The sequence below is a fragment of the Dasypus novemcinctus genome, chromosome 1 (assembly GCF_030445035.2).
Source record: "Dasypus novemcinctus isolate mDasNov1 chromosome 1, mDasNov1.1.hap2, whole genome shotgun sequence".
NCBI lineage: Eukaryota > Metazoa > Chordata > Mammalia > Cingulata > Dasypodidae > Dasypus > Dasypus novemcinctus.
In genome coordinates this window covers 89,399,729-89,423,812 of record NC_080673.1, presented here as the reverse complement: position 1 = coordinate 89,423,812, position 24,084 = coordinate 89,399,729, and the positions used below count along the sequence as shown (strand labels likewise).

The 24,084-nt window shown below is 50.4% G+C and overlaps 1 protein-coding gene and 1 long non-coding RNA gene across 4 annotated transcripts; one reads left to right on the top strand and one right to left on the bottom strand.

Annotated features, from left to right (window-relative positions):
- Positions 1–22,575, bottom strand: PITX2 (paired like homeodomain 2). 3 transcript variants are annotated; one of them, XM_023585675.2, is made up of 5 exons: positions 19,595–22,575; positions 15,745–15,800; positions 15,134–15,268; positions 3,614–3,819; positions 1–1,253 (listed from the first exon to the last, which is right to left on the bottom strand). In XM_023585675.2, exons 2-5 carry the CDS (start codon positions 15,788–15,790, stop codon positions 690–692), a joined length of 951 nt encoding a protein of 316 aa, XP_023441443.1. In that variant the 5' UTR covers positions 15,791–15,800; positions 19,595–22,575; the 3' UTR covers positions 1–689. The 3 variants fall into 3 exon arrangements, with proteins under 3 accessions (XP_023441443.1, XP_004482300.1, XP_004482298.1); XM_004482243.4 differs by lacking the exon at positions 15,134–15,268 and having other exon boundaries at positions 19,595–19,857; XM_004482241.3 differs by lacking the exons at positions 15,134–15,268; positions 15,745–15,800; positions 19,595–22,575 and adding an exon at positions 4,671–5,535.
- LOC131277992 (uncharacterized) lies at positions 7,142–13,018 on the top strand. Its single transcript, XR_009185089.1, has 2 exons — positions 7,142–12,273; positions 12,731–13,018. It is a non-coding gene; the product is annotated as an uncharacterized lncRNA (long non-coding RNA).
- Positions 22,576–24,084: the final 1,509 nt, after the last annotated feature.

Sequence of the window (24,084 nt, the reverse complement as noted above, 5' to 3'; positions counted from 1 at the left end):
TTTGTATGCAGTATATTTTACTCCCATGAAATAAAACACATTTTTCATATTTGCCGAAAAGTAAAACAATAATATGTACGAAATGTTATACACAGAGTCGGTTGTACATAGCAGTTTCAGAAACATTGCATCCACCAGAGAAACTATTCTAAAACTGATATTCACACATTTTTATAATAATAATAATATGTTAGAAACATACAGTGTGGCATTTAGTATATACATTCCCTTGCTTGCAAGCGAAAAATCCTAACCGCTTCTGTATAACATGCTTTATTTTAAAGCCTAACCTTTAAAAACACTGTTGTGATATTACTAACAACTGCTTTTATAAAATTAATTTGACATTTCGATATATATACACCCTTTCAGTCATTTTAATGTTAACAATGCTAAAATTAAAAAATAACAAGCTTATAGTAATGTTAAAATGTCATATCCAGTCAAACATTTGTGTGTGTCTTTGCAAATGTTGTAAATACTTTTAGTGAAAGATGTCAGACACTGAGGAAATTCCTTTGAAATCAAAGGAGGGCTCTCTTTAATTCAGTGGTTTCCTTTCCTTTCTCAATTTTCTTTTCCCCTCACTCTCTTTAGTGCCCACGACCTTCTAGCATAATTCCCAGTCTTTCAAGGGCGGAGTTGCCCCCATCCGGCACGGTCCTAGGATTCCAGCATGTGGGAGCCGCTCACACAGGCCTGTCCACCGCGTACTGGCAAGCACTCAGGTTGGACGCCGGGTTCTGCACGCTGGCGTAGCCGAAGCTGGAGTGTTGCTTTGCTTTCAGTCTCAGGCTGGCCAGGCTCGAATTACACGTGTCCCTATAAACGTAAGGAGGAGTCGGTGGAGCATAAGGACAGGCGGGCGTTGGTACAGCAGAATTCAGTGATGGGCTGCTCAAGTTGTTCAAGTTATTCAAGCTGTTGAGGCTGGAACCTGGGACGCCCGTCACCGCTGAGGGCACCATGCTGGAGGACATACTCATGGACGAAATGGAGTTGGGCGGGGAGAACATGCTCTGCGAGGACAGGGGGTTGACGTTCATCGAGTTGAAGAAGGGGAAGCTCTTCGTGGACAGGGAGGCCGACGTGAGGCCCTTGGCGGCCCAGTTGTTGTACGAGTAGCCTGGGTACATGTCGTCATAGGGCTGCATGAGCCCGTTGAACTGCGGCCCGAAACCATTCTTGCATAGCTCGGCCTGCTGGTTGCGCTCCCTCTTTCTCCACTTGGCCCGGCGATTCTTGAACCAAACCTGGGGGCAGAGGGCAGGAGACAAGAGAGCAAAACAGACGCCACAGCGCGGATTAGTCAAACCTGGATCCCGATCCTGGAAAACAAGAGTCCCCTCCCCCACACACACCCTCGCCGCGCCACTCAGCTTCCACCCTGCGTCCCAAGCTACCGGTCCGCACAGGGATACCAACCCGGAAGCACACTCCGTGCGGGAGACCCATCCGGCTAGGGCCTGAGAGCCGGAGCTCTGAGCTGAGCCACAAACCTCAGCCAAACGACGGGCGGCCTGCGGTAGCTTGATCACTAGCCCAAGCCCTCCCCTGGATCCCAAACACTTTAAGTAAAATAAACGCTGGGCAACCGGCTTCCCTCCCAAACCCTCCCCGGTCACCATGCAAACTTGTTTGCATTCCAAAGCCACAGTCCCAGTGACTAAGGCGAGAGGCTGTGTGGGAGGCCCCTCGCTCTCTTCCACACACCTCTTCCCTCCCCTACCAGACTCCCACTGTCGCCCCCTACGTCCCGGAACGTGCGCCCTCAAAAGGCGCGTGTCCTCCGCCCCTTTCCACGCCTAGCAAAATAACCAAATAAAAAGCAAAAGCCCACCTCCCGACAGATCATTAAAACTCCACGAGCTTGGCGGATAAATCGCCGGGAACCCAGAACCGGTGACTCTGCAACCTCCCTTTCCCTTTCGGCCGTTTCTCAGCCTCCGCCCACCCCCAGCCCGGCCCGCGCGCGCCCGCCCAGCTCCGGCTCGGCGCTGCCCGACTGCTCGGTTCTGCACCAGGCCGGCCGCCCCCGCCAGCGTCCGGTGGCCCCGCCGCAACCCCTCTCCCAATCCACATCGGTCTCGCCCGTCGCCCCAGACGGCGGCTTTTGTGTATTGGAGCGAGGCCTGGCCCGGGATCTCAGAGCTGACACCAGTGATGTTTCACATTACACATCTACGCCGAGCCCAGCCGCCTAATCCGCTTTTTCCCTCTCTTTCCCTTTCATTCTCGGTTTCCTTTTTAACCCCCTTCCTCTTTGCCACTCGTCCGCTATAAAAAGGACGCCTCTCACCCACTCGGTTGGGCAAGCAGTCGGTCTGGAAAGAGGCAGCCAAAGGGAGCAAGAGCGGAGCGCGGCAGCGGCAGGCGACAGGGGAAGAGCTGCAGAAAACTTCGGGAGGGGCGAATCTTTTTGGAAATATTCCAGCGAACCCACAGATTGTGGTTCTATTTTTATTACTCGCCATTGTACCGTCTAAACTTTGCCCAGGCGAGAAGAGTACGTGCGAGGCCCGTTCCCTTCACACGCAGGCGGGTCAATGAAAGACTGACCTTGCGCAAAACCACGCGGCTCCCGCCGAGCACTCGCTCCGCGCAGTTAAACTAAAACCAGTTCCAATCTCATCCCGGCTCTTTTATCGACCAGCATAACCTCATAACCTGCACAAATGCTGCCCCGAGAGCGCCTTCGTTCCCTCTGCTTTGGGAGAGCATTTTTGTCTTTATCATTACTGTGAATGTTATATAATGTTTTTTCTGCTTTCTCTGTCCTAACTGGGTGCTTTTTCTATCCAGAGCACGTTATTATTATTTTAAAGAAAGCCTCCCGGACCCTGTTTTCTGCTTCCAGGATCCTAACAAATTTGGAATTTTCCATCGACCAGCATAAACCAGGATGTTGCTATAGGGTATTTTAATTAAACCCACTTTTTTTTTTTTGTGCCAATCCATAAAGTACAGATATGCTACAAAGTTAAGGTAAGCCCTTTTTATTAAACTATAATTATAATTAGGAGGAGGGGTGTGGTGAACGAACTCCAAAGAAAGCAACTTCTAAGAAAAGATAAACCAAGCCAAAAAGCCTTTCTTTCTTCTTTGCTTTTCTTTTTCTTTCTAAAACGACGGGCAGAATGGTAGCTGTGTTTAAACTTTGTTTCCGGAGGCCACAAAACCAGGGAATAGGATGTGGGAGAAGCCTGAATGTCCGAAAGAACAGGGCCAAGGGAAGAAAAAGCCGGCCGGCGGCGCGAACGTTTCCTAGGGAAGGCCAATGCTTGCCTGTCTCTGGCGGGATTTCCTAAGGCGCACAGGGCACTCGCCTGGCCCGCGCAAGCTGGAAACACAATGGCCTGTGCATGGGAATGCCCACACGGAGCAGCTTGGGAGGGCGCGGGGTGGCGTGTCAGGGAGCCTGTGCAGCTACCGGAGCCTCGGCAGGAGGAGGTGCAACCTTGCAACCGGGGCTCCACGAAGCCCTGTGGCTTTGTAAAGTTGCTCCCCACCCGCGCCTTCTGGGGAAGTTCTGCCTTCTTCACCCCTCTCTGGGTCTGCGGGGCCTGCAACCCCACAACACCCCGGCTCTCCCAGGCTCCGCCCGGACTCCTACCCGAACTCTGGCTTCCGTGAGGTTGGTCCACACGGCGATTTCTTCGCGCGTGGACATGTCGGGGTAGCGATTCCTCTGGAAAGTAGCCTCCAGCTCTTGCAGCTGCTGACTGGTGAAGTGAGTCCGCTGTCGCCGTTGCCTCTTCTTCTTTGACGGGTCCTCGGCGCCCACGTCCTCATTCTTCCCCTGCTGGCTCTTATCTTTCTCTGAAAACCAAGCACACAGAGTCCCCGTCAGCACGCCCACCTGCAACCAGGGAACTCCAACTGGACAGGGCGGCAGAGTCCGGGCATGAGCGCGGCTGCCTTCCGGGGAGGAGTGTGCGCGCGGCCGCTGGGGGCGGCGGGGCGCACTCCGTGTGCGGGGCATTGCAGGGGTGAGTATGGGTGTGCGCGCCCCAACTCCTCCCCTCCCCCAGCGCCGCATGTTTTATTTACGTTTATCTCTGCAGCGACACATTCATGTTTATAGCCCGTGCTTTCAAGTATATTTATACACCTCTAGGCAGACACACCGAATTTTCCAGAAGATGCACACGCTGCGTTTTACAGACACCGCCCCTTCCCCGTAGAAAGTTCAGATTGCCATGAGGTTTGGGAAGGCTAAGAAATGTCGACGTGGGGATCGGCTCAGGCACCCGGCCCTTTGGAAAAACCGACTCCTCCCGAAGAGCTTTTCTGAGGCGGAGTTTCGGGAATACTTTTCTAACCAGAGCAGCTCCTCGGCAGCTGAAAGCGGAGAGGAGCAAAGGCGTAGATGTGGGGTGGCCTCCGAACTGCTCGGGTCGAGATGCTGGGATTTTTGTGACCCTGGAAACTGCGCGAGGCCAGGCTAGGTAGAGAGAGGATTGCAGAAGAGCCCCCGCCACTCGCGTCACCTGAACCGAGGCGGGTCGAGGCAGAGCGAAAGGGACGCGGGGTCGTCAGAACCCCGGTTTCGGAAGTTCTGCCGCGAACGAGCTAAGCGCCCCACCACGCCTGTCCCAGCAGGGCAGGGGCAGCTCGCCTTTGGGGCGAGAGGGGCAGGCTGTGCGGGTGTCAACGGCGCGGCGCCTTACCTGCGGTCTCCGGGCTGGAGGTGTCGGAGATGGTGTGCACCTCCAGCCTGTGCTTGGAGGAGTCCAGGGAACGGGGCTGCCCGGGAGCCAGGACCGAAGCCATAGCCAGCGGCTGGGAATGGTGGCAGGAGGAGGAGGACGAGGAGGATAGCTTAGTTGCCGCTGCTCGGTGTTCCAGGTGCAGCGGGCCTTTCATGCAGTTCATGGACGAGGGAGCGCGCCGCCCCACGAGTCCCCGGCTCCCGCCCCGCCGAGCCCCCGTGGCCGCCGCTCAGCGCGCCGGGTCTCACTCTAGGCGTGGAGCTGCCCGGCCGGGGCCTCCCGGGCAGAACCAAGGGACGCGCACGGCCGCCGAAGCACCCCAGCTGAGTCCTTGAGCCGAATCGCCCCGTCTCCTTCGGATGGTTCAAGCGCAAGAGTCCGGTGGCCACAAGTCAGCGGGCAAACAGAGGCATGGGGATGTGGGTAGGAGGGCACCGCTCGGGCGTCTTTGGGGAGCTGGCTTCTCAGCTCCAAAGCGAGACAAGAGTGGGTGAAGACCCCCTTCTTCCCACCCTCCCTCAAGTACCCCTCCAATAAGGAAAAGCTAACGCCGATGGCGCTGAGAAAGGCGAGCTCCGCCCGCCCCCCGCGCGGCCGCCCTGGCAGCGAAGTGTCAAGAGTGACAGGGACAGGTAGCTGATATTAGATCTCCGGCGGCGGCGGCGGCGGCGCGGGCCTCTAGGCGCAACCTCAGCGGCGCACACACCCCCCCTCGGGCCGGAGAGCTTGGCCTCGCCGCAGCTCTGCTCCCGGCACCCAGGCGAGCGACGCACCAGCTCTGCGGCGAAGCGCTTCCCTGTTGGCCTAACATCTTAAAACCAGAGGCGGGCTTCCTGGTGCCTAGACGTCACTCTGCAGCGGACCTCCCAGCCCGCCCCGCCTCCGCGGGGCGGGAGTGACGTGGCTTCGCACCAATCAAGAGGCCGCGAGCCGCGGCAGGGCAGGTCTAGTCTGAACCTATCAGCAGTGACCGGCCGGGCTCAGTCCTCGCTGCGCCCACAGGGTCTGTGCCCGCGCGCTCGCGGGAGTGCTGCTCCGTCCGCGCCGAAAGCTATCCAGCTTTCAGTTCGGGCAGAGAGTCGCAGAGATGAGGATGAGGGTAGAAGGCTAGGGAGTGGAGAGGTGGGGGGCTGGAAGTTAGGAGGGTAAACAAGGACACACACACCCCCTTGCTTTTTCACTACATTCATTTCCAATCAAGAGGGTTTTTTTTTCCTGTGTAGAAAGTAGACGTGCTACTTAAAACCAGAAGAAAAAAAAAAAGCCATCTCTCCGATCTTTAAATTTCCAAGCAGCCTGTCAAGTGAATGCTGCGCTAATTTGAAGAAGCTTTACTTTAATTGCAAAGAAGACAGAAAACCTGAAAAGGCAGGCTAATAAATTAGAAATCGAGAAGCAAATGGACTCGTTAAAAGAAAATTACCTTGACTTTAAAAGAACAACTGTTTGGTAGTTCACTCTGGATTTATACGAGAATAAAAAGTCGCCTAAATATCACGTTCTCTGTAATGCTTATTAGTCCCCAGACAGAAAACACAATAGAATAGAAACCCTAACCCGGCGTTTTCAAAATGCTGAAAGCTTAGCCAATCTACTTAACGTTGATTAAGACACATATCCCAGATCTTTCAAATTCCTTGTACGCTGTATTAAGCTCGTCCTAACCCGAGAGAAAGCCATGCTTTAAATTTGACTCTCTTGTTTACTTTATTATCAATCAGATTCAAATCCATAAAGCCTGTAGAATCAACAACCTTAAGCTAATTATATATATATAATATGCCTTAATGAATTTCCATACAATTAAGATGTTGCCAAATAACCAATTTCAAGGATAATTTTAAAAGTCATTTTCTTTTTCTAGGGAGCTCAGGGCTGCCTTGAATCGTTAAAGTCCCTGCAAACAGAGGCGGTAGGGTGTGGGCTAAGGGGGAAAACTGAGGACAGTGCTCAACTAGGAAAAGCAAAGACTTATTTATATAAAACAAAAAAAAATATCATTTCCAATGCTTTAAATCACCGTTTCCAAAGAAATATAATTTCTGAAGAAATTAAAGAAAGAAATCCAAACATATTCAAAATAATTTTTGAAAGTCCTTTTGTTCCCTGTCTTAGGTCAAGCAGAGAGCACAAACTAATCTACTCTGGGTTTCTGCATCGGCGATTGTTTTATTGTGGAGTTAGTGTTATCATCTCCAAATGTGTATTTGTTTGACATTACAGTCAATGATTTGCAATGCCAGTGTGAGGTATCTTCAGAAAGCTCCCTCCTTGTCCTTGCTCACAAGATTGGGAAACTTAGTCTGGGGCAGAGTGGATGAAGCAGACTGCAAATATGTTTGTAACCTATGTGTCTCTTCTTTGTCTTGCCCCACCCCTCCTCCCTCCCCCCCCAAAAAACCCCTATCTGCAACCCCTCCTCCATTTTAAACATGCTTGAGCAGTCTAGGGAAACAAATGAAAATTTATTTGTTCTCCAGTCACTCACCACAGGTATCATCCCACGTTAAAAATAATTTAAGAAGGGGGAAACTTTATAGCAAGCTTTAAATCACCATTTCTGGTTTTAACCTTTTATTCCAGCTCACCCCATTCCATGCATGCACACACCTGCTCCGAGCAGAATACATCCCCATGTGACAGGTCTGCATTAGCTGTGGCTCATACGTTCAGCTATATTAGGTCCTGCAATCTTATCAGTAAATTATACGTATTATACCAGCTGTCTGTTGGTAAAGAAGGTTAAATTAATTTACATTCTGCTCATTATCTGGTGCTTAAATGATGCATTTTATCCCTGAGATTTGGTGGAGAATCTCCTTCTCAGACCCCACAGCATTTCACTGAAGACAATGCTCTTACATTTGTAGTGGTTTTTAATCTGATAATACTCTAATTTGCGTAAGTCTTTAAAATAAAGGTTTTAAATGTTTCTAGCCCTTTTCTTATTGAATTTCCTCTAATTCCCCCAAGATCATAAAGTATATGTGTAAAGTAAATATTTCCTCCCATTGCACTGCCAGCCAATGACCTATAACTAAGTCAATATGAATTCAGCCCTATTCTGCCCAATGTGTTTACTAATCATGCTCCAGTTTCTTCTTTTAAACCTCTGCATAGCTGTGGTCCCCACAACACCATGCCATTAAAGCTGCCTCTCACAAAGAGACTGAGTCGCATCAAAGGATGAAAAATAGTCCACCACAGTGGCCATACCCTCTTCCTGGTTTCTTCAAGTTTCAATCCTCAGAGCTGCAGCTTTTGGTGAAGAAGTTGGGTATTTTTCAAAGCTCCTTACTCTGGAAAGCTTAGAAGCTCTGCAGAGCCATATAGATTTCTAAGCTGTTTCCCATCTCATTAAGCTCACAGAATTTTGATTTAAGCTCCAGTGGCTCTGCTTGATTTATAGAACCTTCATGATGGCAAATGCACATGTATGAAGGACCTCAACCAGCTTTTAAAGTAGGTGAGAAACCCAAGGGCAAGTGACAGCTCCTCAGAGTGTCAGTGTGGAGAAGGCAGATATGCTGGTGATCTGCAGGCAGCCTAAACAGCCCCAAAAGATATGGCAACTTAACTTGTGTCAACCCATTACAAAGCCAAAGGGAGAAATAAGACAATTATCTGGAGAACTCAGAATAAAAATTTTTAAAAACCTGTATATATACATAAACATTTGTGTATACACATAGGCACACACACACACATATATATACAGGTTTTTTTCTTTCCCTAAACTCTCCAAACAACTGAGTCCAAGCAAGGGTTTCCCTTGCATTTTCCCGGACGGAGTTTCAACTCTCTCCTATTCACTTCACACACTAGGCAGCTGGGATGGGTGACACTCTTCCCAAGCCCAGCAGGGTTCGTTCCGTGAGTGGCGGAATAACATCAACATGAAAAGGCGACAGAGGAAAAGGAGGTGTGTGGTGGGACCAAGACTCTCTTCTCAGTGAGAACTCCATGGGGCAGTGGTGGGCAATTTTGGAGTTTTAATCTGCAAACAGACTTGTGGGTACACAGGCATAGGGAGCATGGATGAGGAAGGGGTTGGAAGTGAAAAAAAAAAAAGGCTTATATATTTTAGGATTTATCTCCACCAGGACCCCCGCCCGATTCATCTTTGACTGGTTCTAGAAATCGCTGTGACTTCAGCTTCCTTGGCAGAAGTTTTCAATCTAGGAAAACCAGCGTGGTTCATACAGGGAGATTGGAGGTGCCTCATGCCCTCTGTGGGGCGAGGAAAAGCCGCCCGCCGGATTTGGGATTTCGAGTCCCGAGGACCTCAGGGGTCGTCTCACCTAGGTTTTCCTGCTTATTTTTTCAAAGAAAGATCCTTGACGAGGGAAATGTGCGACACGGGGTCAGGCGTGTATTTGCCACCGATTACCAGTCTTAAAGTCTTATTTGATTTCACACTAGTTAGCGTTAGTTGCGCAAAGCCCCTCTGGCCATGGCTGCTAGCTGTTGGGCTGAGTGGCCAAACTCAATCGCGGCGGCCTGGGCCTGGGCCTGGGCCTGGGCTGGGACCCAACCCAGCAATCCCGGGCTTTAAAAAAGAATCTGTCCTCCGAGCTCACCTGGAGATGGCTCAATTAGAAGTCCCTCTGCGCTGTCGGGCCACAGAGGAGGAGGAATCTAGCCCCGGCCCAGCCAGCTCAAGGACGAGGTCCTCCCGGACTGAGCTCGCGGCCATGCGACGGGCGTTAAAGTGTGCGCGCTTGTGCGGTGTACGGAGCGGAGACCCTGCACCCAGCCCAAGAAGCGGCCCTACCTTCCTTCGTTCCTTCCCCTGTCTGGCTTTTCTCCGCAAAGGAACCAAGCTGGAAAGGCCCCCTCCCCGCAAGAGCCATGAAACCGAAGGATCCAGAAGTTAAAGGCTTCGCGGTGGCTGACTTTTGCACCCCATCCCCCTCCTCTAAATGGAATGAAAAAGTACTGGTTTGTTTAAAAAGGGGGGGGGTGCGGGGGGAGGGCAGATACTTTTCTAAATCAGAAGTCTATAGATATATTGAACAACGTTCGCCCTCTCAGGGTCGCTGCAGATGGCATCCCTATTTCTGTTCGACACGCGCTAGTCGTCTAAGCACCTGAGGTTTGGGGTAACTGGTTGGGAGGGGGGTGTTCGGGTGGCGATGGGAGGTACCCCTCCTCCCGGCCTCTAGAGGAAAAGAGCCCAGGATTAGAGGAGGCGCGGGGACTGCGGAAATCACTGAGCCAACAAGCTGTAATGCCTCCTCGTATTTGCATGTAAGCGTTACAGGTTTACTAGGCGTTTATTTAATCTCCCGAACGCAACCTTCTTTTTTTCCCCCATCTCTTAAGTAGGAACTACTCGTAGAACTAAGTAAAATAATAAGAATGGAATAAAAGAAGGTTGGGGAGAGTGGAACGAGCGCGCGCACATACACACATGCACCCAAGGGGTGGGGGAGGGAGAACAGGGATATCCAGATCCAGAGAGAGGGAAGTGGCTAGGAACTAATGAGGTCATTTTAAAAATTTATTTATTTTACAGCAGTTGAATTAAAACGTTCTCTTCTCGCTTTTCTCTCCTTCTCCCTGTCCAGCTCATGTTCTTCTCCCTTTTATGTTTCTCCCACTGTCTTTTCTTTCTGTCTTTCCTCTCCCAGATAGGCTAGTAGCTAACATTCTGCATTAGTTGTCATGGTGACCATAAATCACATAAATCCAAAAATACTCACCTATAATCTGAGATGAAGCTTTTATTTCCCTAGCGAAATAATATTTTAAAAGCTGTCAGTCCATAGAAAAACAAGGAACCCACCTCATTGTTGTAACCCAAGTAATATATTACTTCTAAAGGTTTAAATTAAAATGTTAGCCTGTTAAAAAACATGCTGGGAGAATCCATACTCTTCGTCTCAGAGCCTCACCATCAAGGCGACTCCATCACTCCTGATCACTCTTACACACACGATTTTGCATTATTTTCCATTACTTTTATCTCCCCTCCCAACTACCTCAGTACTGGCAGGCTCTACCTGTTGGGTTGTAAAAGAAAGGAGCCTCCTTCCGGATCGAAAGGAGGTTGGTCCTCAGCCTGAACCTTCTGGCTCCTTGTGTGTGGGTCACTAGTTATCAACTATTTCCCCAAAATGAAAGATGGGAGATGTAGGAAAAAGGTGTTGGTCAGGGCCACTGTGGGGGCGATATCCTAAAGGAATTAAGAAAAATGAAACGCAGACAGAAGGGCTGGTGGGCGGAAGATGGCCAGTGGAACGCTGAGCTGTGCATCAAGGGGCCGGGGTTAAGGCGAGCTCTGAACGGTAGGTGTATTTTCCCGCTCGGGTTTATTTCTCCTCTGAGAGGAAACTTTTCCAACCGCAGATCCTAGCCGGGGGTGGGTGGGGGTGGTGGTAATGGTGATGTGGCCGCAGTTGCGCCTTTTGTCTTCTACCTTGTTGTTTTATGCCTATCTTGGATTACAGAGTATTCGCCTAGATGAAGAGCCATTAATTACCCATTCAGTCAATATTAGGAAGACGATAAAGCTTTTTACATAGGATTAAGAAGACATCAGATTGTTCCATTAGTATATTCCTGCTCACGAATAAGCTTTCGTTATACATTTCCTTTTCCCCCGAGTCACGCTAACAACCGCCGCATATATTAACAGCGGGCGGTGCGGGTTAACAGCCCAACCAGCCCGAAGAAACTTGGAGTGCGTGCGCTTTCAGACGCGAGGAACGCGACGCGTGCAGACCACCTCGGCGGGTGGGGGCACGCGGGGACTGACAACTGGTGCAATACCCGTTGGAAGGGAAAAACCACAAAACCGAGAGGCAGCTTCTGCCAAGAAGCGGCAGAGTGGACGCGCGGTGGGGGTGGGGGCGGAGAAGAAAAGAAAATGGAAATCTCTTCTCAGCCAGCCTCCGTCTCTCAGGCCTCACGGCCTCCTCGGCATCTAACAGTTGCCTGCCTCGTGCTCTCGCGCCGCAGTGAGAGTCCCCCACCCTTCTAAACGTCCCCGTTCTGACAGTGCCCAGGCGGGGAGCGCCGCCCCGCGCACCGCCGTTTGCGTTTTGCTGGAGACGATCTGGGCTGTTTTCACTGGTATCCGTGCTAGCACTAAAGCCGCTTCATAACGGTGAAGGAAAACCGGATTATCTACGTTCAGGGGTGCATTAGGAGTCCACGTCGTAGGCGCTGGGCAAACATTTGCTGACTGAACGAATGGGCTGGCCGCGGAGGCGGCGCGGGGTGACCCAGTCCTCTGAAGACGCCTGGGGCGGAGCTGCTGCCACGTGAGAGGACGTCTGTCGGGATGCGGGCGCCGCGAGGGACCGCGGAGTCCCCCTCAGAGGGAGAAAGTGTGCGCACAGTAGAGACCTGGGTCTAACACCTCTCATCCCATCCACCCTGCCAAAGCTATTTAAAAATTAATGTCGCCGGGGAGGCCGGAAAAGGCCGGAGAAAGCCATCCTACGGCGCGACGCGAAGCCAGTTGCGCCGGCCAACGGGCGGCAGTGCGGTCGGATTTCAGCACCGAAACTTTATGGGTCACAGACGGGGAGGGCCCATCCGTCCCCTCCTTTAGGTAAAGGCCACCTTACGTGTTCCGCAAAACGGAGGCTCCTTGCGGGACTCCGAAAGCAAGGACAAGCCGAAGGTCTCTGCTCTAAGGGGACGTTCTTAGAAGGTCTCTCACCTTTCTTGGGAGGGGCGGGTAGTTATTCAGCTTGCCGACTCTTCCTGTCCCACACCCATGCCTTGGTTTCCCCCTCACTGTCCTCTTTCAAACGCCTGGCCTTAGGGGTCTCTAGAGCAGGGGTTCTTAACAAGGGATCTGTGAGCCTGAATTGACATTTTTTAAAAAACAACACATTACTCTGGTGGGGACTTGTTGGTGCGGGTGTGATACATTTATTAAGTAATACGCAGTATAGTGTAGACTCAGTAAGGCGGTCCATGGTTTTCATCTGACTGGCAAAGGGGTGGAACAAAAAAGGTTAAGAACCCCCTGCTCTAGAGGCTCTTGTTCCCTCTCTTTTCAGGGTTAGAACCAGGCTGGAGGTTCACCCAGTGGGTGACACAAGAGGGGGATTCACGTGGGAAGTGATGCAGAACCCAGGCTTCCCAGAGTCCGACCCTGTCTACTCAGAGAGCATTTCAATCAGCCTTCAACCAGGACTAAGCGGAGTTTTTTGTCTTTGTTTGTTTTGAGGGGAATATCAATAACAGAATACCATAACCCGTTTTAAAAATCGCATGTCATTGTATTTTCCTTTTTAAAGGCAAATAAAAAGTGTAAAAATAAAGGAAATAAATAATTTTTTAAAAAGCGTACTGTGGCCAGGAGTTTGGATATACCTTAAGTTAAAGCATTTCTATTCCGGAATGGGGACTCAGGTAACCTTCCTTCATCGATGCTATAGCTTTGCCCATTCGTGCGTAAAATTTTTGGTCTACCAGTTCCGTGAAAACCAATAAAATCAAGATTTTCAGCATTTCTTCCCATCACGTGCCTCTTCTTAATTAATGGCATTAAACATGTTTGGACAGCAATTTTCTTCTTCTGTCAAAAAGGTAGAAGACAGATGTAATGGCAAGTGTAGGGGAAGAGCCTTTCACGTGCACTAAACTAATCCGGGCCTGAAAGTAATGGTTAAGAAAACAATCATTCATTATTACTAGTTCTTTATTTATTTGCTAATTTTCAAAAGCGAACGCCCAGGGCCGCCTGCCAGGCCTGTGGCGCGCGCAGACATGACTCCTCCGCTCTCCGCCGCCTCCTGCCCACCTAGGAGGCTCCCACCCCACTTCAGGTCTCTCTTGGCAGAGCCTCTACCTCTCTCAGCTCACCTAGAAACCACCTGTCCTCAGAAACCATTTCCAGGGTCAAGAAAACCCTGGGTGAGGATCGAGGGTGGGAGGAGACGTTTCCTGTCTCTTAGGCTCCCAGAAAGATGAGACATGTCGGCCTGGGAGCAGCGCCCGCCCGCCCCACGTCAAGCGAGAGTGGGGAGCTCCTTTAGTCTGGCCGGAGCCAGAGCTGGGGCCGCACAAGACATTTCCCCCGGGAGTCAACGCAGCTCTTGATTTTTAACCATATCCCAAACATACTCCAGTCTAATAATTTATTTTTACGACCGATTATCAAACAGAAGAAGAATTTAACACAATCTTAATGACAGAAATCACCCAACGTTATCTGTGCACTGCCCCCATTTAACCCCATGGGGTTAATCCCGGACAAGTGAGCGTTTAACTGGCGGAGCAGGACGACTCACGATGTTGTGCAGCGTCGAGGCCGCTCTGCCCCAAACCACTTTAGACATTTTATTTCAGCGAATGGTGTTTTTCGCTCAGATCCACGGAAAGAACGCCAAATGCAGGATCTTTCTTTTCTTCTTAGCGATATGATTTGGCGGGGCTCCAATTCGCACCCCCGCCCCACACACACACACTCATTACATTTGTATCTTTACACTTTAATCCGGAAACAGGGGGTTAGGGGTCGAGGGCTTTGGGGGAACCGCCGGCTTTATCTCCTCACACCATCAAAGATCAACAACCTCCTAAGGCTTGGCACTTATTTATTACGGAGTCACGAAAACCCGGCGACGAGAGGAAGGGTACATTTGGAGTTTTTCGTGTATTTTAAAGGAAAGGGTGCCTCTCCATCCCTTTTGCGCCGGACGCGCACGCACACTCTAAAGGACAATTTTCAGTTAGCAAAGGATTGTGCTATAGTCGGAGACGTTTTAACTTTCTTACACTAGCCTGCAGTCTTTGAGCAGCAACGTCCCTTGACTCGTCCAAAGTGAAACCAACCAATCAAGCTACGACACCACCAAACCCAAGCCCCTGCAACCAGCACAACAGGCAGGCTCGCGTCCACTGGGGCGCACGTCTTTTCACCCTCAGCTGCTAAGCACAGTCGCAGCTCAGGCGCTCCAGGGTTGCTGTTAGCCCCTTCAACCAACGCCCAGGCGAAACGTCGCCAACCCAAGCCTCCTTTGCTCTTTCGGGCGGCAAAGCCCACACCCACGAGTCTGGGAGGGGCACGGCTCAGAGCCGCGGGGCCGGAAAAGGCCCCAGTGGGGCCGCGCGCAGTGGGACGTAGCGAGCGACAGAGGTCGCTGTTGGACCACTTTTCCGCGCCAGCTAGAGCCACGGAGGTACGCCGGGATGTGCGGAGGCAGCCAGGCCACAGGGAGAGGACGAGAAAGAGCGGCAGGGAGAGGTGTTGGGTCTCAGGAGGGCAGTTTAATTTGGGGGAAAGGAATTTACGTCCCTGGGAAGGCTGCTTCGCGTCCCACCCAGAGGCCGAGTGTCTACATCCAAGCAGCAGGCGCGCCTTCCCCGGCGGCCTCGCCTGCGTGCGCCTCATCCGAGGCCCAGAGGCCCGGAGGCCGGTGCCCGGCGCGCGGCCTGCGCCTCCCTCCCGGCCTTACCATTGGCGCCGGGATGCTGCCGCGGGAAGAGCTTGCTGCTGGCTGCCTCTTTCCGGCTCTCGGGAGAGTCTGTGAACTCGACCTTTTTTTCGGAGTCTTTGGAGAAGAGGCATTCAACCGCTGCCGGCTGCACGCCTGGGCCGCGCGCGCCCGCGCGCGCCCGCCCCACGTGCCGGGGCGAGAGACGCCCCAGAAGACGGCGGAAGGGAGCGGGGTGTAGGTGGGGGAAGGGGGGGGGGGTCGAGGGAGGACGGAGAAGAAAAAGGGACAAAGAGCAGAGACCCAGTTAGAGGAAAGAGCCAAGAGCACTCAGGTCTCCCGGACCCCCTGGCAGCCCGGCGCAGGGCGGCGTACTCTCTCCGCGTCAGCCCCGCAGCAGGCGACTCCGGCTCGTAGGAGCCGGCCTGGGGCTTCCGAGCGCGCGGCGAATCTCCCTCCCATTCACCGGACACCCACCAAGAGAGGCAGCCGGCGTCCACATTGTGATTTCCTTCTTGCCCAGGCCGGCCCCTCCGGGAAGCGCCCCTCGCCGCGGGGCCGGTGTCCTCTCGCCGCCCTCGCGTGGCGCGGCCTCCTATCCAGTGACCCGGGCAGAACAAGCGGACTCTTACCTAATTGCACACACGCCGACACTAGTTTGCGGCAGTTGGTCTCCATTCCCCGTTATCTGCAAAACAGAAGAGAGGGGGGCTGTGAGACGGGCGAGCTGGCGGGGCGCAATGGAGGCTACCTGTGGGGCGGTCCGCTTCAACAATGGATGTGACGTGCCTACTGTGTGCCAAGGTTCAGGCGTGTTTCTTGGATCTGAAAGCACTGGCTGCCTAGCCGCATCTCCACCCTAGCCCCCAATTTGGGGTATCTGAATGTTAACTATGAGGGGGCATTTCCCTCCAGAGTTGCAGCTAACGGACCCAGGGGCGGAGGGCCGACAACGCCGTCGCGTTGTGGGGACCCCAAACCGTGGACCTACGCACACTGGTGTATGTCGGTGGTTAAAAGCCCGAGTGAACACAGGGCAACCTTAGCAGATAGAAAATTTAAGGGTAGGTGGGTGGAGAGGACTGCTCTCTTTTGGGAAGTTGTGTGCAGAGGTCACCGTTCAGTGTAGTACTTGTCCGTTAGTTGGAGTTCCAAAAGCATTTGGAGAATGTGAGGGTCAACTTGCCCCTGTCCTGGACGGCAGTTTCCCCCGATTTTCTGTAATTCTGAAATGAAGGGGACTCTAAGGTACTCGGCCTAGTGTGTTCCAGGAGAGCGCTGGCTTCGGGCCTCTCATCTGTCAGGATCCACTTTTCCATATTTAGCCACGCTTTTCCCTGGATATACGCACCCGGCCATTTATTTACCTTAAAGCGTGATTTAAGATCCCAGAGGAAGGAAACGGGGTGGACCGTGAGAAAAGCAGGCAAAGTCCTCGGAAGGTATATTGCCCGCAAAGGACGAAAAAGTAGCTCCTGGAAGAACGGCTCCCCCAGTTCTCCCCCTTCCCCTCCCCAGCAAGCCAAATCTTTTTCAAATTTCCAACCACAACGGAGCGAGCCAAGCGTTTAACGCACGCCCGCTTCTCCGCCACCGGCAACCCGGGAGAGCTGGATGGCAAGGGGCTCGATCGAGTGGGGAGCAGCGACTACTTTAAAGACCGAAGAAAAGAAAGAAGGTCCGGGCTCTCCAGGCCCCTTCGATCTCGGTGCCTGCCTCTCTCCACGCCAACCAGGGTACGCCGGCGGCAGGATGGCCCACTTCGCGCGAGTTGTTGTCTGGAGGTGGGGGCGGGCGTTGCTGGCTTGGCGGCGGGACAGAGGTGGGGCAGGGAGCGGCGGGACCCGTCCTGGCCTGAGTCGCATTTCTCTGCTCCTCGGCCTCTCTTGGGGCGAGGGCGGCCCTTGCGCCCCTCTGGCCAAGGTCGCTGCCTGGAGGAGGGACTGCCAGGCATGGTGGCGTGGGGATTCAAGGGTGGGGAAGGCCAGGCGTTCCCCCAGCCGCGAGCGGGGACGCGGGCGGGGGCTCTGAGGATCCTTGCGGGCCCAGGGGCCCAGAAGTAGCAGTTTGGCGGCTCCAGATTTAGTGATTCTGCAGTAAAATCACAGGATTAGTCCCTGATTGAGATGTCTGTTCGTGAGATATTACAAAATTCATTATCACAGCTCTCTACTAACTCGATATGAAGTAACACAGATGGGATTTTATTAGTCCAGACTTCAAATGTTTACTTATGATAATTTCAGGAGAAATTTGCATGTCATCATCATTTCGATAATCTTTTTTTTTTTCTTTTAATGTCTGAACTGGCTGCATTATTAGCCGGTGGCTGAGTATAGCAGAAGGTAACTGCAAATTGTGTTTATTTTTTTTAAAAGAATGAAATATACAAAGAAAAAGATGGGTTGCTGGGTGTAAAGTCAGTCAATTATTACACATTCTCCCCACACCCCAATGCTTCAGTGCTGAAGATCAAACAAAGCAATACAAAACAAATCTTCAAGAACTCAGAGGGCTGGGCTCTAAGGATTGAAAAGAAGGTCAAGGAGGCTTCCTTAGCTCACGCCTACGTGTCCTTGTGATTTGGGAATTTATTTTGCAGTCAAAATAAGCCCTGAGACCTGCATATTATGCTCATATAATGACCAGGCCTAGTAGATGAATTGAGTGAAAATAACTGGGGGAGATAGTTTTTAAAAGACCGCCAAATCCTGCCTACGGATCCTTAAACTTGCCCTGTCAAGCCAAATCTTGCGTGACAAATTCGGTTGCCAGACTTCTGGGCTGGCTTCAATGGCTAATTGAGCTCTCAAATTGAGATGCACAGCTTTACCTGATGGGAAGTTGTTCTCTACCGCAAAAGCTCATGTCCTGTGTTTGGAATGTATATGCCAGGCACTCTTGTCTTGACCAACTTGAGTTTTATGTTGTGAGCGTCCTAAAAAGCATTGCACAGCAAATGGAACACACTGAATCACACTGGCCAGAGTGGGTAGGCAAATACTGAGAAATAAAACAACTTCCTTAAAAATAACTCCTGACAATTTTCTTAAGAATAACACTGCAGGAAAAATACAGTTTTGAGAATTCCAAATTTGTTCACATTTCTCCCTTTTCCATTTACTTTGTTACTCAGAACAACATCTTTAATGGAAAGTTTAAAAATAAGCAGCACAAGAGCACATGCTGTAAATGAACTAAACAGGTGAGATTAACCAGTAAATTAATTTGCAGTGGGTAATTATATAAGGAAATTAAAATAGTACTTAGTGTAGTTCTGATTTTTACCATGTTTAAGCCTTTTTAAAAACCAATTAATATTGATGCTTTAGGAACATTTGAAGACAAACATGCTTAATTTAAGGAATAAAGCACTTGAATGGTTTAAGTGTAGTTTTGTGAAGGAAAACAGTCCAAAAGTGAGAGAGCTATTTAATTTTTAGGGGAAGTTTGATTATTGAAATTTTATGTGCTTATTTGTTAACAGGAACAAAACTCCTCAGTCTATTTTTGCTTAAGTGCTTTGTTTCCTTGATATTACTGGCATTGGATTTTAGATGGATTTCCTCCAAAAGGATAGTTTCTGTGATAAAAAGCACCTTTAATACATACTAATGACCTAGGAGTAGTGCATAGAAATCTCTCTAAATCAGATTATTTTTTCTTTAAAATATTTTAGAATTTATGAATTATTATTTTAATCCATAATTGTAATGTTTTTTCCATTTAGTTAGCTTTTTAGTAAAATATAATGTTCACACAAAAGAGAGTGAGAATTACACTACCCAATGACAGTCTGATTTTAATATCCTTTCGGAAACTTAAAGTGATTAAATTAGAATAAAAAGAGTGACATATTTCTCAGGTTTAGAATTGCACTTTTTTTTCTTAGCCAGTTGGAAAATAGCTCTCTCCCCTGCACCCATTTAAAATGTATCTCCTGAAGTGCAAGATCGGAGGTGACTGGTGATCAATTTAAAGGATTTATAATCCGAAGTAATTGTGCATGCTTGGCATGGAGGCCTGGCTCCCAGGTAATTGCCTGGGCCTGAGAGGTCACAAACTGCCAGTTAAAATGGGAGTTGTTTTTTTTTTTTCTTTTCTTCCAGTGGGCAACAATGGGAAGGGGGCTAATCTTTCAGTTAGGAAACTTTGTACCCGGCCCTTTATCTTGAAAATGCTAATCCTCGGCCTGAAGATTTGTCCCTGCCAAGTTGGCACGGAGATTTAAGGGAAGATGCCTAGTTTTAAATGCCATCCATAGTTTTACTTCCCACTCGACTTCAACACACCATATATTGCTAGTGTCTGTGTGGACGAAGGGAAGAGTGCTTTGCAAGGTCTGTTTGCCAACTGCGTTACCTTGGGGAAACCGCAGCCCTGCGAGCCACAAATCACCTACGGTGAAGATTCTCCAAAGTGGAACAAATTTCCAGACTCACATTATCTCACATCCCTGCAGGAGAGACGGCCTTCACTTACCGGCTACCGAGAGTTGCCGTCTCCGCGTCCCACCGCTTCCCGGGGATATTTCCAGCGAGCCGAGGAGCGGGCTGGACCGCAAGTGCCCGAAAACCGGGCCCCGAGAGGAGTGCAGGGCTCCTGTGGATGCCAAGTTCCGAGAGTGTGCACGGTTGCACGGTGGACTCCGAAATCTAGCCGTCGCTGGCAGTTTCTTTCTGCTCCTCTCCAGCTTTCTCGCTCGGTCTCACCCTCTCTGTCCCCTCCCTCCCTCTCACTCTCTCTCTCTCTCTCTTCCCTTCGCTCCGACTCAGTGTGGGGAGTGACGTGACGTCAGCAGAGATTCCACCAAACTCCACTGCACAGTGGCGGGCAGGCGGGCGGTCGGCAGCCGAGCCGAGCTGAGCTGCGCGGCTGGCGAGCAAGGAGCGAGCGCGGCGCTGGGGCGAGCGCGGGGGGAGCGCTCCGGGACAAGAAGGGAGTCGGGGGAGGGAGGCGAAGGCCGGCGGGCCAGAGTGTCGGAACCGGAGAAAGAGCCTGGGAGAGCAATAGAGGAAGAGGGAGCTGGGCAGGGCGCTTAGACAGGAGCAGTAGGCGCAGGCACTCCCACTGTGGAAAGGAGGGCAGGAAGCAAAGATGGCATGGAGAAGAAAAAGAACCCGCGTGAAAACGGGAGCCCTAATAAATCGGATGCGGGGGTGGGCAAGGCGTCAGAGTAACGGAAGCCTAACTCCTTAGGAGCAAACCAGGACTGGACGGGAGGAATGGGACAAGCAAGGTGGTCCAAGGAATGGAACAAAGAACAGAGTGCGTGGGTTGGTTTGGGACAAGGTGTGTGGAGTGTGTGTGTAAGATGCGCGCGTGTGTGTGACCTTTCAGCCCAGCACGGGTGAGGGAGGAGGTCACAGCAATGAGGGACTTCTTGGAAAAGTGAGGGACCGACGGGAGGAGGGAATGGAGGAGGGCGGGGTAGGAGGGCGAGGAGGATGACTGGGGAGAAATCTGGAAAAATGGGGTGAGCAAGGAGGAAGCGTGGGAGGGCAACGACCGGGAACGAGCGAGCTGGTTCGGCAGCGTAGGTGGACGCTCCAGTCTGGGGATAACGGCGCACTTGGCCCAGCGCGGCCTGGACACTTCGCCGGAGGTCAAAGGCGGGTGGATCAGGCGCGCCGCCCCGGGAGTCTGCGCGCAGGTGGGCACGCTTGGCCCTGACCAGTATTCGCGAAAAGATTGCGCTGGACAAGGCTCGGGCGCTTGTAGAGTCTAGAATTTCCTCTCCCGTACCTACACTCAACAAGTTCACCCAGGGTCACGGATATCTCATTTTTTAAAATGACGAGGTTAAGGTTCCTGGCGAGGATAGTATTAAATTGCACGAGATGGCGGTGGGGGTAGGGGAGGAAGCTTCTTTCAAACCCACGTTTGCTGCTAAAATGCGAAGAGTACGTGAAGTTAGAGGGAATATCTTACCCCGAAAAGTATTCCCTACTTCTGAATCCTGATTTTCAGATCTCTTGACTCGAGCAAGGAAGTGTATTATGGTAACCGGCAGGATATTTTTGCTCTGTCCTGCCTTTGGGTGGAAGGGCTATAAATATGATTCGCTTGGAGGACTAAGAGTGAAGGCTTCTGCCAGGCATATTGGGCAAAGTTCTTTCAATCTCAAGGGCATACTTTAATATGGGATTTTGGAAAGTGTGGGAAACGAACCATAGCTCGCGGGTGTGGGATTTCCCGCCCATATTAATTCCTGCGTGGGCACAAAATTCAGCGGCCCACTAATAAAGAACTCTTCCGTTTGGTACTCACTGGAGAATGAAGTTCTCTCTAGAAGTTACATCGCTTCGTCTAAATCAATATACAGATTCACGCGATTTTAGGAGAGTATAATGACTTGTGAGAGCATGTATGAATATATAATTTTTAAAAAAAGTCTAGTTTTAAAAATAACCGGGATCGCCACATAGGTGCTGGACTTTCCTTATATTTGGGACTCTCTGGAACATGGGTTTTGTCTTAAATTATTCCATGTTTTTAATTCATTTGAGTTAGCAGTAAAAACAGGCAAACAAACTTGCTCAATTTGTTTTGAGTGCTAAATCCCTTTACTTTGAAATAGCTAACAGTCGACAGATGGGCTCATTTTATGGAAAGGGTTAGCCTCTTCAGCCACGGGAAAAAATGACGGGAGAGCTACATTTTCAAGTCATTTCTAACCTCCACGTAACATCCGTGAAAATTCAAACTTTCTCTCTTCACCCAGTGGAAGCTCAAGACAGTTTTATTTAAGGGGAGAGAATTGAGGGGGGAAATGCCCATGTGTTATTTTATTTAAAAAATTATTTCCTCTTCTGTCTCAGAATTTTTATTTCTGTCTTCTGAAATCTTGCAGAGACAAGAAAATAAAATTTCTTGAAGTCCCACAGGTGAACTCTAAAATCGCAGCGTACTGGAAAATGTCCCAGAAAGGCATTTTCATGTGTGCCCATGGACGTTTAAGTTAGTTTGCTACCTTTCCATCTCCCCTGCCATCCCTCCTCCCAGGAATGGGTTAATGCTCCCTCTGCCTTTTTTTTCTTTCTTTTTATTTTAAGGGATTAAGAGACGCTTATAGCCTCGCCTTTGGCTGGTAGCGAGGATGAAGAATTGTCTCTCGGAAAAGTGGGAGAAGAGTGGGGAAAACAGAGACCGGAAGATTCGGAGATGCTCAGAGAGAAAGGGGGAAATGGAAAGGGGCTGCGCTGTAGAGACGCACAGATGTGCGCGTGCAACCCCCCCCCCCCCCCAACCCGCCTTGGATTCAGAGGTTTGCAAACCAGGGCTGGGAAGAAGGGGCTCCAGGAAGCTCACGTTCCCCTCGCCCCCCTTCTGTCTGGAGTCTCGCCCTCCCGGGGCTGTTTAACCCCAATCCCGGCCGCCGCAGACACCGCGCTGAGCTTTTGGGTCCTCGCCTCGCCCAGTGCCAGTGCAGCTGAAGTGAGCAGCTGGTGGGAAATGCAAATGGCTCCTGGAGAAATAGAAGATACAGAATGATTTTCATTCCCTCCTCGAGTGTGTGGAAGGAGCTGGACATACGTTTCACGCTCCTAATCCTTCTTTTACATTTTTAGTCATACTCCTATTAAACAACTAATTAATGCCCAGAATCACCAGGGAATACATTAGGCATGCAGCAGAGAGGCAGGGTGCTGGGGGGCTACAAACCACCGAGCTGATTTAAGACGTGGATTTCAGATTTTTTCCCTTCGTCAAAGCAGTAATGGAAGAGTGGGCCACAGAGATTGTAGATTCCGATTACTTCAAATTCGAAGGGGGTAGGGGAAGCGTCCAAGCAGAGCAAGCAATTCCCTGTCCTGCAGATGTAAACAAGATTGTAGCATCAAAGGTACCAGCTCCTTAAGGGCCAGATCTCCTGGCATGGAAGCCGGGGGTGGGGAGACACTGACCTTACGTATCTGTGAATTTCGAGGGTGTTACACTTTTACATAAACAACTCCGGGATGGATCTCCTGGTAATCCCTGGTGCGACCCACTGTTCTAGAATATCTTTAAAAAAAAAAAAAATCTCCGCAGCATATATCCTCTTTACTTCAGCAAAATTTCGAACTATGTCTAAAGATAATTCCTTCAAGGAAACCAATGCACTGGACGGTTTTCCCCAACCATTCCTCCTGCCTTTTGCATTTTCTGATTTAATAGATGGGGGACACAGGGGATAAACATAGTTGAAAAAACTGAGCATAAGAAGAGAAGTTCTGGTTAAATGGATTCAGAGAAATTTCAGGGGGATTCTGAATTATCTCCCAACACGCCCCCCCCCCCCCCCCCCCCGCCCTCGCATGTTTGACGCAAGTGACAGAACTGTTAGAATCAAATTGTGAAGCGCAGGAAGGGTGAAACATTTTAAGAGCAAATGAGGGGCCAAACCGAGGATAAATGTGGGGTGACCTCCACCAAGTTTTTTCTCACCCAACAGCCAGGATTTGGGAAAGGTACAGTATTATTTTAGAACCCGCGGTGGCGGGCTTCCTATTATCATTTACTTTCTTCACTCTGGATTATGATCTCAGCCCCGGCAAGCAATTTCCCCAGGTCCTTATCTGACAACAAGCGAGTATGTAAATACCAATGGCTAGCGATGTTTAACTACCTCAAACATTATTGATTTGTTGGCTTTTCTAAATTTTCTTTCCAGTCCACGTCTTGTTTCCGAATTGTCTATTCAGGCGTTTTGATCCGTGCCTCCGATGCTACAATACAATAATTGTTAAAAAAAAAAAAAAGGCATTTAAGATGAACCAATTGATTTGCATATAAATTAAAATTACTATGCGTTGCCTATTCCGGCGTTTTATAATCATTTCGAAATTAGTACTTAACCACTTGAGCTAAAAGAATATATAAATGTCTGTATTGACTCACTAATGAATTGCCTAATTAAAACGTCCTGGGGATGTTGGGCGCTGGAAAGATTGTTAAATCAAGACATATTAGGGGAGGGATGAATATCC

Coding starts and splice junctions, on each gene's coding strand:
- PITX2 (XM_004482241.3), bottom strand. CDS start 4,875: ATGAACTGCATGAAAGGCCCGCTGCACCTGGAACACCGAGCAGCGGCA. Junction 3,820..4,670: donor CTCCAGCCCGGAGACCGCAG/GTAAGGCGCCGC, acceptor CTTGGTTTTCAG/AGAAAGATAAGAGCCAGCAG. Junction 1,254..3,613: donor TCACGGAAGCCAGAGTTCGG/GTAGGAGTCCGG, acceptor CTCTGCCCCCAG/GTTTGGTTCAAGAATCGCCG.